We start from the raw sequence: 13,215 nt of genomic DNA, 5'->3' as shown, positions 1-13,215 counted from the left end.
AATTCTAGGCACATTAGAAGAAAGATATTGACAAAGCTGAGGGAGTCCAGAGAACAGCAACAAAAATGATCAGGGACTGGAGCGGATTGGCTTATGAGTAAAGATAAAATGACTGAATATGCATAACTTGGTAAGAGACTATTGAGGATGTCTACCAATATTGAAGAGTATAAACCATGAGGAGGAAGAGGAATTATTTAGGATGCTGCTTTGGAGAGTATAACTAGGAGCAACAGAATGAAATTAAGAAAAATAAAATTTAGACTGAATTTTAGGGAAAGCATCTTGACAGTGAGATGTATTAGGCTGTGGAATAGTCTTCCAGCAGAGGCAGTTCGGCTAAATATCAGGTAAGGTAGTATCTGATTCAGTAGCCTAATAAGTATGTAGAATTATCACTTATGAATTTAAAATAAGATAGTGAGTTACTATTTAATACTTTGGATTTATTTTACTCTTACAAACTTAAAATTTTGTCCTCTACCAAATTCATCCTTTTGCATTTGGCAAATATATTTCCCCAGATTTCTAATGGAACTAAAGATGATGTTCTTTGCTTATTTGTACACCAGCATCACTGATGTTATGCCAGTTCTAAGAAAATTGTATTAGTCTACATCTGCAATAAAGCCAACAAAGAAAGTTTTTGGTGGTCCTACAAAAAAGATTCTTATAAAAAAAATTGTGACAAGTGGTAGATTTTTAGTAGGTATTTAATGCACATTATATAAGGGCAATCAACACAAAAGTTTGATAATTTCACGTTATATCAATTTCAGGTCTGAACTTTTTTACACTGGGCCTGATCTTGCAGTTGTTTTAAATGCAAAATTCACATTGTCTTCATATGCAAGAGAATTAATTCATCTTAATAAGGGTAGAAATACAGAAGTATTACTGTATGTCCTTTAGCAGTAACAGCAAGGAGTAGTAAACTTTTTTGTTCCTGTGTGGAGAAATTTGGGGCTGTTTTTTAACCTACAGCATGCAGATTTGTTTGACTCTGACTTTACAAGCTTGTAATTGCAACACACAAAATCAGTGTTTGAACTGGAATGGCCCATTGTGTCAGCCAGGAATGTTATTTTAAATTCCTTTAAGCTGGAATTAGAAATTCAACTCTCTAGCACATTAAAGAGGTGCTTTGTTGTCACAAAGACACAAGAATTAACCAACCTGTAATGGACCTGGAGCCAAAACAGCCATAAGAAAACAAGTAGAAAGAGAGATTCCTTTTAGGGACCAAGAATAGAAGGGGCAAATTAAGATGAAGTCATGATAAACACACTGGCCATATTTTCAAAGAGACCTTAACCTTACCTCTGAATATCCATCCACAGAATGTGGTTCCATCCATCCAAGGAAATTGGGTCAGTAGCCATTTAACTACACACTTTTCACATATACACGTGGTTTGTGCCTGTAAATGCATGTTTATATAGATCAAAGTCACCCAGGCAAAATTCCAAGTGAAAATATAGAAGCCACTTTTGAAAATGCAGTCCATATTGTCCAGTAATTTTTCCTATGTTTTAAATACATTGATAGAATGTTGTGCTGAATACTCTTTGTAAAGGACACAAGAATAAAGATTCTTTCTAAATCTTTATGCATTGTGGGAGAAATTCTCAACCTGCTATAAGTAATTAAAAATGTATTGAATGAGTAAGTTACAGCGTAAAGTACAGGAATGTTGTCTGTGTTAACTAGCATGTCATAAAGGGAATAGCACCCTTCTAGGATTTACATGTCCTCGATACCCTGGATCTATTCAAATCTAGTTTAGGAGATAGAGCCAAAATTTATTTTCTTGTGTCAAAATAGATTTGCCTTTCTAAGAATCATAGTGAGAAGAACAAAGAAAAAAGGTCTATTCAGCAGAGGGGGGACTGACAGCCAGGTGAAAGCAATTGGCCTTATATGATCCTAACACATGAAATGGAGGATGTAGTTTAAGATGTACATTTTCAAAGCCCTGAACAGACTTTTCAGACAAATGATTCCCATTATAGTCAGTGGGAGTTGTGTGGCTAAAGCTCTATTCAATACTTGAAAAGAGGCAGAGCTCAGCATCCAGCAAACTCACTATGATAAGCTACAAAAAACTTAGAACCATGTTAGCTATAGTTGCACCACTTGCACCAGGCCCTTTTGGTTAAATTTGCTGCCCTCTGCTGCTGAATATGTAACAAAACAATGTGTCTTACCCGCATGGAGAAAGCCTCGTGTTGTTCTAGTTCTTTGTGTACTCATGCTATTCTTCGCAGGATATTATATAAGGGTCCTGAACAATTCAAAGACTGTGAAACTCCAGACAAATCTGTCATTTCCAGCTTTCTCTGAACAAGCAGAAATACAGCCTTCTATTTGTTTTTAAATCAAGACATTTTAGGATGACGAGAAGGAATGGTAAGATTTTGGCCTCCACTTCAATCCCTATGGGCTGCTTTGGTGGGTCATAACAGTCTGGAAGCCAATCCCTGCAGCTGCTTTGGGCTGGCATATGAGGCCCCATACTGCACTCTCTTGCCGCCCTGTTTCAGGAGATGCAGCATAGAACCCAAGTGTCTGACTGATCCATTTCCTATAAGGAACACCACTTACTTCTTTGCTGGTGTAGCCGGAAATGTTGTTATCCAGGGCACACTGATTCACTGTAGGTTAGCTCTATGATTTCCTGAACCAACTATTAAGCTACTCCATATGTCAATGTGACTTTAAGGAAAAATGCCCTCTTTGGTATGAAAATCTATATAAAGTGCTCTTCTGTCTTAAATATAGTGTAACTCAGGGCTTGTCTATGCCATGAGATAATGTGCTTTACAGAAGTGCGTTTTCTAAGACGCTCTAACGTGTTGTGCATTAATTGGTCCATGCAGATCCTCCTGTTGTGAACTAAAGGTTCCCTAATGCACCTTAACATAGTACTGTTTCAAACAGCACTGTGTTAGAGCACCAGCAGGATCTACATGGCCCAATTAATGCACAGTATGTTAGTGCATTTTAGCAATCATACTCCTATAGAGCACATTACCCCACTGCGTAGACAAGCCCTTAGTCTATGGGAATGAGGACAAACCAGTATTTTTTTATCTTTTGCCCAGGTTATCTAGTTCAGAATCATGGTGTGTTTCAAAAAAGGTGTGCAAAAAATGGAATAATCCAAATATTGTAATTTGAAGAGTAGGATGTATTACTGATTAGTTCTCTGCATTCATGATTTTTTTCAGATGTTTTCCTTTGTACTGTATTCATCTCTCTTCAGTTATCATATACTAGACTTCTGTAGTTTGTGCTCTTCTAAAATAGGCATATTTAATTCAAGACTAATAAAGTAGCAATTCCGGACTGGGCAATTCATGAAGCCAAATTCAATGTAATTTTTCTGTTAAAGTCTTGGAAGGTATGTTGTACTGAATCACAGAAGACTGCCAATAGTAATATTGAACTATAAATATTGTAGAGATGAAGGATGATCTTATGGTTGGAGTATAAGAGTATGACTCGGGAGATCTGAAATCACTTCCTTCTCTGGTACGTGATATAGGCAAGTAATTTATCTCTGGGCTTCAGTTCCCCATCTGTAAAACTGGAATAACGTTTCCCCTACATCTGAGGAGTGCTGTGAGGATAAATCTGTAGTCTTGGGTAGTGCTCAGGTGCTATAGTAATATCTTATAAATACCTAGATCAATAGTGCTGTTAATTATTCAACAGATCAAGATTGGTGATCTGTTGTGATTAAATCAAACCCTTTGAGTTTCTGCTAGAAAAATGCCATGGGATGTTTAATTACTGTAAATGGTCCAGACCACAGCGCTATTTTTAATGAAAAAAAAATAGCACTATGCCTATGGTGACCATATGACCCATTTTGGCCAGGGCATTCCTTTTTTTAAGCCCTGTCCTGACTTTTTTGACAAAAGTGGGCATTTGTCAAAAAAGTGGGGTGCAGAGGAACGTGCGAGGGGAGGAGGGCGCAAGCAGCGATGCCAGCCTCATGCAGAGGGGGAGGCAGGGTTTGGGCGGAGGGTAGTCAGGGCAACAATGCCAGCACCAGCCTTGTGCGGGGGACAGGCAGGGCTTGGGCAAGCAGCGATGCTAGCCCTGTGTGGGGCGGGGAGGCAAGGCTCTGGCAAGCGGCTCGGGCCAGCCCTGCAGGGGGTGTGTGGGCGGGTGTGGGCTAACCCCATGTGGTGTCCCATTCTCCCTTTGGGAAATATGGTCACCCTAACTATGCCCCATAATGTCATATTGAGACATTGGCTCCAACTTGACTCAGGGCAGCGTTGCCCACTGAATCGCCAACATAATTCTTCAGGAAGGCATTGGCTTAGTTAGTTTATGAGGTATGAAATACAATCATATGAGTTTAAGAATAAGGGGAGTGAGGGGGCTGTTCAATTCAGTCCCAGATGTGTTGGCCAAGGTGGCAGCCCACTAGCTGTAATTCATACTTGTTCCCATTTTTTGCTGCAAAATGTGAAAAATTTCATATGAAAATTAATGCATTGACAATATAAAATAATGAAATCAAAAGGTCTGCATTAGACAAAAGAGTTTAAAAAAACCCAAAAGTACTTCGAATCCATAATTACTACTAATATAAATTTCAAACAAGATGATTTAAATAGATGGCAGTTTCATTACATAGGCTGAAATGGCTTTTTAACATAATCATTCCTGCATGATGCATATTGCTTATCTGTGCTGTGTGCTTAGCTTCAGGTTGAAAAGATACAGAATTAACATGCCTTCTTTCATAAAAAGACCAAGAGTGGCTGAAAGCAACATGGCTAAAATCATGTGTGTCTATTTACCCATTAGTCAGTTTGGGCACTTTTTTGTACACACTAAAGAAGAAAACAGCCATTACATTTGTTCTATAATTATGCTCCTTTCTTTTACAGGACACATAATAGGTTTTAGATCCTAATTGTTTATGCTGCCAAAGATAATACTCAGCTTTTGAAAAATTATTTTTAAAGTGCTTGACATTTTCCATATTTTGTGCAACATTATGAATGACCACTAGAAGAGCAAGCTGAAAAAAAGAGGCCTTTTAAAACAGTTAGTCTATGACTGCTCTTGAACAAAAACATGTTCCATATGGAATCCCATCTTCATTCTTTGGTTTTATTTCATTCCCTTTTCCCCTATTATTTGTTTTGTGTGTGTGTTTGTGGTGTTAATGTGACATGACATTTCCAGCACTTTGCTCAGTGTGTGCCTTTTCCTTCCCTTTTCCTTCACAACGGCTCCAGACTGATCACATAAACCCAGATGACATAGATTTAGAAAATGAACCCTGGTATAAATTCTTTTCAGAACTGGAGTTTGGATGTCCGGTAAGTGAGGATAGAATATTAATATTTAAACATTAGGATAATATTGCTAAAATACAATTCACCAAATACCAAACAGATGTGCCTCTATCTTCCTCATTACATTAAACTCATCAGTATTACATTTTCATCAGTGTATGCTAACGTATGTTTCTATATAATATGGGCCCAATTTTTGATTCACAACTCAGGAAAATAGCCCACTGAAGTCCATAGGAGTTTTACCTGAGAATTGGGTCCAATGTATACATTCGGCCATTTTCTTTGAGTGCTTAATCTGCCAAAACATTGATTTTAATCACTAATTAAGGTGCATAGACTACATAGAATAAGTGGTAATATACTTGTTGCTAAGTGTAATATCAGCTGTATATAAAACATAATTGTTTTTGACTTTTACTAAATTTTTGCATTTGGAAAGATTAGATTGATTAAATTATCAAGAGTAGAAGACATTTTTAAAAATTATAGATTCCAAAGCCAAAAGCACTCAGTTTTGTATGAAGGAATGTGTCTACTTTTAATACACATACACACCCACACAATATGGGCGCCATTTGGAAACTCAACATTGGTATGCTTGTCACTATGGAATCTCCATCCTAAGTATAGTCGATAGTACAGTTAATGCAGGTGTTTGTGGCAATAAGTGTTGACTTTTGGAGGGTAGGGATTCAAAGAGAGGGGGGGAGTCAACATTTGACACAAGCATCTACAGTAACTGCAGTGTTACAGTGATAAATACACCGATGTTGCATTTTTAAATGGTGCCTGTTTTGTATGCGTGTGCCTCTCTCTCACCCACACACACATACGTGCAGGATATATAATTTTATACTTAAATAGGTGTTGTTAGTTTTAATTTAAACTAGACATCTACTTGAAACTGCACACTCTTTGAGTCTGCTCCAGCGTTCACTAAGTCAATAACAAAGCCCCTATTGACTTCAATGAGAGCAGAAGCAAGCCCTGTATATGCAACTGAAAAGGACTGCAAACCCATATATATTAATACAAACCATTCAATTATTTTTAAAGCTTTAGATATGTAATCCTATTTTTTTTCACTGAAACAATGCATTTCATATTTAAGTATTTTTTTAATTTGTAGTCCAACAGTCTGCAATACATCCTCATATTTTCATCAAACAGACTAACTTTAACCTCATTTTATCTAGCTTTTAAAACTGTTTTTATCATCATTCATCCATATGTAGGCAGGGCGTAGGCAGGCTAAAAAAATTTCTATCTAGAGACAAAAATATCACTAGTTGTCATTAATATCCTCTATAAGGTAAAGTCCATATAGAAATTTCACCAGCAGGCCATAAATACTCAATCCTTTATTCTACATTCTTCTGTCCTACCAGTTTTTAAACTGTTGGTATTAATTCAACTATTCACATTTTAAGTTGGAAGTTTTACTCACTAAAATTACTAACATTTTATTAAGATGCTTGATATTATTGCAAAATTATTGTACCACGCTCTTCCTTCCAGTGAACCCCCATTTTGCTGCATATGTGTCACTCTTGTATCTGATGCTGTCAACACTCAGTTTCTAACTATGTCACCTTCTCCACATGTTTCATTCCTTGCTGCCATTGATACTCCTCCATTTCATCTCTACACTTCTGCTTATATGGTGCAGCCTCCTAAAAAGCTTTTGGACTATGTTCAAGACAATTCTCCCGGTGTTTCCAATGAGGTAAATGAAGCATTCTTTCTTGTTCAGACGATTTGCTTGGGAAACAAGAGCATGACACTCACTATCATATCTGAGTTTGTTAATGTTTAGTGGTTTCCTACCAATAACTCCTGGGCCATTCATAATTTGGTATCATTTCATCTTTGTCTTTATATCTTTCCAGATCACTAGCGCATATGGATGATGTTCTTATTACACTAGAAACTGAGTCCATATTCCAAAATCACCGAGAGTCACATTCAAAATTAAAAAATAAACCATATGTTTCTAAATCTTAATATATTCCCACTTCCTCAGTTATGCATTGATTTTAGATACCAATTAACCCAGTCTACAAGAACAGGATTTGTGATTAATATATCTGGTGGCAAATTATAGCCTTCAAGTGAAAGTCACGTTGGATGAGCTTTTTTTCACTGAAATATTTATAATTAGATTTCCTAGCCAGGAAAACCAGCAATGAATTGTGGCTGTAAATTAGTAACTGAAGAATAGATAGTTGTCATGATTCTGATTAAATAACATCAGAATTAAGTACAGGACTGACTGCCATTGCCTTGCACTAAATGGGACAGATCCAGATTTTCTTTTTTTTTTTTGGTCCCATGTCATGTTGTACTTGAGCACAAGACAGTGTCCTGTCACAATGTGGTTTTAAGTCATTCATGATTCTTGATTAGCTTCCATTCCCCCATCCAAAAAAAATTGTCTTCAAGGATTAAAAGAAAAACATGGCCCCCTCATTGTTCACTGCATTGCAGACTATTCAAGTGTGCTTTTAGTCTCAGCAACCTGACAAAAACCTCAACTCCTTGTCTTGAGGGCACTCAGTCGATAACAGAGGAAGCCATTTGAATCACCCAGGATATAGAATCATAGAATATCAGGTTTGGAAGGGACCTCAGGAGGTCATCTAGTCCAACCCCCTGCTCAAAGCAGGACCAATCCCCTGACAGATTTTTGCCCCAGATCCCTAAATGGCCTCCTCAAGGATTGAACTCCCAACCCTGGGTTTAGCAGGCTAATGCTCAAACCACTGAGCTATCCCTCCCACCCAGGGGAGTTTGTGTCCAGTAAAGCTGGGTAAAATATTTATAACTAATGTGTTGGTTTTGTGTTTATTTAATTTACAAAACATGTCTATTTTTTAAAGTGAGTGTCTGTGAAATTGCAGTGATTCTTGAAAAAATATTTCCTAAAATATTTTTCACTTTAGGTGTTCGTGAAAATATTTAAAACAACAATACTTTGTTCAAAAATACAATGTTTGTGAAATTTAGTGGATTAAACAAAATTTCAGGGGAGCAAAGTCATGACAAATAAATGGCCAAAAATCAACACTGATTTTCATGGGGACACAGAAAAACATTCACCATTTTTTCCTAGCTCTGTTATCAGTCACCATAAAGACCCTGATTTGGCAAAACATCCCCTGGTCAGGAAAGCAGTCAGATACATGCTTAACTTTGAGCACGTGCTTAAGTGCTTTTTTGAATAAGGAGGAATTAAGGATGTGCTGAAGTGCTTTGCTGAAAAAAAAATCAACATTTTGTAAAGCTTAATTCCCATATTGAGCTATTTTACAAATTACCCTTTTATTAGTTGGCAGTATAGGAAGTAGGGGCACAAGAACTTTAGGCAGTACTGAACATCCCAAAGAATATGTGTAGGTGGGTTGATGGATGTGGCTTGCTGTGCATTGGACAGCTCCTGGAAGTGGTAGAAAGGACAATGGCATGTGGCAACTAATGAACAGGATCCCTAGAAGTGAGGTTTTTTTACCCATGAAAGCTTATGCCCAAATAAATCTGTTAGTCTTTAAGGTGCCACCGGACTCCTTGTTGTTTTTGAGGATCCCTACAGTGTTGCTAGAAACATTGATACCAGCTCCTGTCCTTCCAAGACATAATGCCTTCCACCACATAGGACATGCCCTCCCCCTTTAGCCACCTTCTACACAGCTTCACCTGTAGGAGCTTTGTAAGCAGTCAAATGTATACACTCTCCACTTATTTTTAGAGGATCCTGTACATGAAAATGTAAAACTATGGTGTAAGTTAGTACGATGTGGCGTACTATAGCATCTTTCATATGCACAAAATGCTTCAAAGAGGGAGTCAAACACAAATTAAAGAGAAAAGGAAGGGTAAGATCAAAGTGATTCAGTGTCTTGAAGGGAGGAAAGGAAAGAGCTCACATAAGGCAGCCAGCATGCACTTTTGTCTGTCTTAGTTTTGATCACACTCATGCCCTTGTTTACCAACCTGGAGAGTTTGTTGGAGAATAAACAAAAATCTTAGAAGGTAAGGGCTTGATTGTGTGATTTACAGACAGGCTGTCATAGGAGACGGTGAAGTCAGACTGCCCCTGAGAGCACCCAGAGAGAGTGTACCTCAGGGGGCACAATCCTACTACGATTCATAAAGGCTAGGGCTCTGACTTGTTGGGCTGCTGACCGGGGGACAAGGCCCTACCTCCTCCCTACTTCGAGCCCTGATGATTTGTTCCTGGGAAAGAACAAAAACTGAACAGTCCCTACTCACAGGGACTGCTATTGTGATGGGCCCTTCTATGGACCAAGGCGGGGGTGAGAGGTTACATCTCATCCAATCACAGTCTGGTCCCAATGCTGGGTAGCAAAAAACGTTGTTGTTCAACTACAGCCTCAGCTGACATAGTAGTTCTTCACACTTTTAATGGGCTCTGTCCTCCTTGGTTCAGGTTTGGCTGGAGTTTACATTGTAGTCCCCACAGTCTGCACTTTTTGAAGGGCCACTACAAGTGATCTAAAGTCATCACTCTCTGTGTCTGGTGACTAATACCATGTGAGTTGATGGTCTCACTCTGATTTCTAGAGGAAAGGGGATATCATAAGACAATCCACCTTTGGTATTAATCTGCAACTGTTATGGCAGTGAACATAGCTCTAACTAGGACCACACAAGCTCAAACTCTTGTATTGGTGCCTCCCTATGATTACGATTGGTACAATATAGATTAGACGGCCACACTTTGTCAGTCTTGAGACCAAGACTGGGTATGGGAGCTAAGTAAGGCCTGGTCTATACTACCCGCCTAAATCGGCGGGTAGAAATCGACCTCTCGGGGATCGATTTATCGCGTCCCGTCGGGACGCGACAATCGATCCCCGAATCGGCGCTCTAACTCCACCAGCGGAGGTGGTAGTAAGCGCCGCCGACAAAAAGCGGCAGAAGTCGATTTTGCCGCCGTCCTCACAACGGGGTAAGTCGGCTGTAATACGTCGAATTCAGCTACGCTATTCACGTAGCTGAATTTGCGTATCTTAAATCGACTCCCCGCTGTAGTGTAGATGTACCCTTACATTTACATCATATAAATGTGGTCCCTCCACATGCTTGACATGCGTCAGTGGGACAGTATGGGAAAGCATACAAAACTGCTGAGGACTTTGCTCTGTCATGTTGTGCAAATAAACAGAGAACTTTGGTTTCTATGCCTGTAAATGTAACTTTCTCAGTGTTGGCAAATTCTCACAATTGTATTCCATGTATTGCAATATTTGGTGGTGTTCTTAGAATCCCAGCTCCTGGAGTCAGATAGTTTATTTGAGAATCTCAATCTCCATTTTTTTAAAAAGTAAGTTTTTAGTCCTCATGGTTGCAGAGAAAAGCTTGAAAACATGAATCATAAAGGCTCAAAAACCAAGGAGCAAATAAAAAGCATTCAATATTTATCATGTTTTTAAACTGTCTGACTCACGATTTTTGAACATGCCAGGCTGGCATTCTTCATCAGCCCTAAATTAATTCCAAATCTTTAGAAAATGAAATAAGGACAAATTCCGGAGATCTATTAACAGGTTTAATATCTATGAAAATACTAAAGTATTATTAATAGAGCTTGATAATAGATTTGGCTTAAAAATGCAGTCCTCTATTTCAGCAGCATATGGAGAAGTTGTATTGTGATGCTTTGTTCCCTGCAAAACATGGATTATTGGGACTAGTTTCTCATGGTAAGCTTCACTCTAATCTGCAGATAAAATTATTTCTTCATATGGGTTACCAGGCCTCAGAGACTTTGGTCTGCATTCATCTATTTCTGTTTTTCATTTTTTTAATCCAATTAACTAATTATTTTATCTCTTCCAAAATGCATTACACTAATCAGCTAGCAGCAGGCAATAATATAAAGTAATGAATTAACACTTTACCAAGCCAGATGACAAAAAGATTTGGAGACCCATCTTTCTCTGGGACATTGAAATCTGCAAGTAATGTCTTTCCGTTGTTAGCAGAAAAAAGTGTGTCTGTGAGAAACAAAAGAGAAGCTAATTTAAAACATTATTTGTATTGTCATGACCAAAAAGGATTATGTTCTAAGAGCTGAAAGCTCTCCTCACATGGGAAAGGGTGTACATGGGGTACACAAAAAGCTTTATGGGAAGAGGACACAATTCGTAGCAAACCATCTTAGCTGATATAAGTTCCTAATGTTAGAAAAAGCTGGGCACATGGCCAACAATAGCGGCACAGTCTTCCACTGAAAAGGCCATTGCTAAAGCAGTCATGCCATGTGGACAGAGCCATACTTCTGGGAACACTGGTCCACACCATCCATCATTCAATGAATGTGTATGCTTCAGCACAGTGCCTTATGACCAAAGCTGGTAGGAGCAGTGGATGAGGAATAGAGAAATCTGCTATTTGTATAAGCCACACATTGCAAGTTAATGTTGCCTGAAGCAATGTTAATGTGCAAAACCTAGCTCCTGTAATAACTTACTCCAGGTATCAGTGGTGTCACCTACTTCTTCCTATTGTGTATCAGACAGCACTTTTTGATTGCATGTACATCCATCATGCTCTCCTGTTGCATACGCTTTGGGGTTGTTTTGGGCATAACACCCAAACAAGGCCCTTTGTGTAGCACAAGTGCTTAGGCATCCTATTTTGTTTTCATTTTCAGTTATCCTCTTCTCTCTGTGGCACAGGAGTACAGTGGTATGCCACCAGTATTTTAACATGGGATTCCACAAAAATATTTCCCCTTAGTCTGATAAACCTTGTTTTCCAATGTTGCATGCACTGCAGAGAGAAAGGATGAGGGACAAAGGATTCAATTCCTTTTTTCTCTTCTTTTTTTCCCCTTCAATTTAAAATAATGAAAATACCTGCCATTAGGTGCAATCTGGTGCATGACAACAGTATGCAATTTGCTCTTCTGAAGCAGTTTAAGAGCCCTAGGGAGAAGTCATCTTTGCTGAGATGCTATAACAGTATCCAGAGGGATGAACTCCATCACAGGTAGTGAAATTGCCCCAGGTCTCCCTTCAGTGTGGTGACAGAATTTTAACAAAGGGACTCCAAGGACTTGCCCAAGGTCACACAGCAGTCCAGTGGCAGAGCTGGGAATACAATCTAGGTCTTCTGAGTCCATATCCAATGCCCTATCCACAAGGCTATACAATCTTCCAGTGAAACCTCAGACTTGCTACAGTCTTGTCTGCTAACATTATATCCTGCCATTGATCCATTCGTGGAGCTCCCAGTTGAAATCAGCTGACCAAGACCAGCATGCAAAAACTGATAGCAGGATACGGCCCTTAAATTATACACTGTAAATAATAAAGGTCTCCACTGGATCCAGTTCTGCCATCATGCATATAAGAGTAAAATAAATAATTGTTGATTGGTTGTGGGGCAAGATGATGATAGCTGGCACTTAGGTTATGTATTTGTAGTAATCAAAACTTTTTTCAAATGCATAAAAAATGTACGTAGTAGATGGTATCCTCTCTCTTCATCCTTGTCTTCAATTTGTAAATTCTGTACAGCAGAGACTGTGTTTTGATATGTGTTTGTACAGCACCTAGCACAATGGGAGCTTGATCCCAATTGGGGACTCTGGTCACTACAGTAGCATAGGTATTTATTAATAATAATAATTAATACAAATAAATATTGATGAGTAAAGCAAAAAGTTTATTTCAGATAAACATCCACAAGTTTTGGTCCTCATCCAGAGCTAATCTGAAGCTCTTTCCTCTGAAACTGATCTTGTAATTACTTTCAGCTACTTTCATCTCAACTTCCATTCCCATTTAAAACCAAAAAGTTCTGAATCATCTGAAGCTGTTTAAAATGTCTGGAAAAATTTGGGATCCGTTGCAAGTTTTAG

The 13,215-nt window shown here is 38.5% G+C and overlaps 1 protein-coding gene across 18 annotated transcripts in view; it reads left to right on the top strand.

Annotated features, from left to right (window-relative positions):
* Positions 1–13,215, top strand: part of SORBS2 (sorbin and SH3 domain containing 2) — a 122,807-nt gene that overhangs the window by 60,980 nt on the left and 48,612 nt on the right. For 11 of the 18 annotated variants that reach the window (XM_034772096.1, XM_034772091.1, XM_034772090.1 and 8 more), the window contains 3 exons: positions 1,341–1,370; positions 5,265–5,348; positions 6,997–7,053. The exons of 2 other annotated variants lie outside the window; for them this stretch is intronic. In XM_034772096.1, coding sequence (XP_034627987.1) covers positions 1,341–1,370; positions 5,265–5,348; positions 6,997–7,053 — 171 coding nt within the window. The remainder of the gene's footprint in view (positions 1–1,340; positions 1,371–5,264; positions 5,349–6,996; positions 7,054–13,215) is intronic. 5 more of the 18 variants (XM_034772092.1, XM_034772079.1, XM_034772078.1 and 2 more) reach the window with 2 other exon arrangements.

This window comes from Trachemys scripta, chromosome 5, assembly GCF_013100865.1.
Source record: "Trachemys scripta elegans isolate TJP31775 chromosome 5, CAS_Tse_1.0, whole genome shotgun sequence".
Classification (NCBI taxonomy): domain Eukaryota; kingdom Metazoa; phylum Chordata; order Testudines; family Emydidae; genus Trachemys; species Trachemys scripta.
This window is presented reverse-complemented; position numbering and strand designations above follow the sequence as displayed.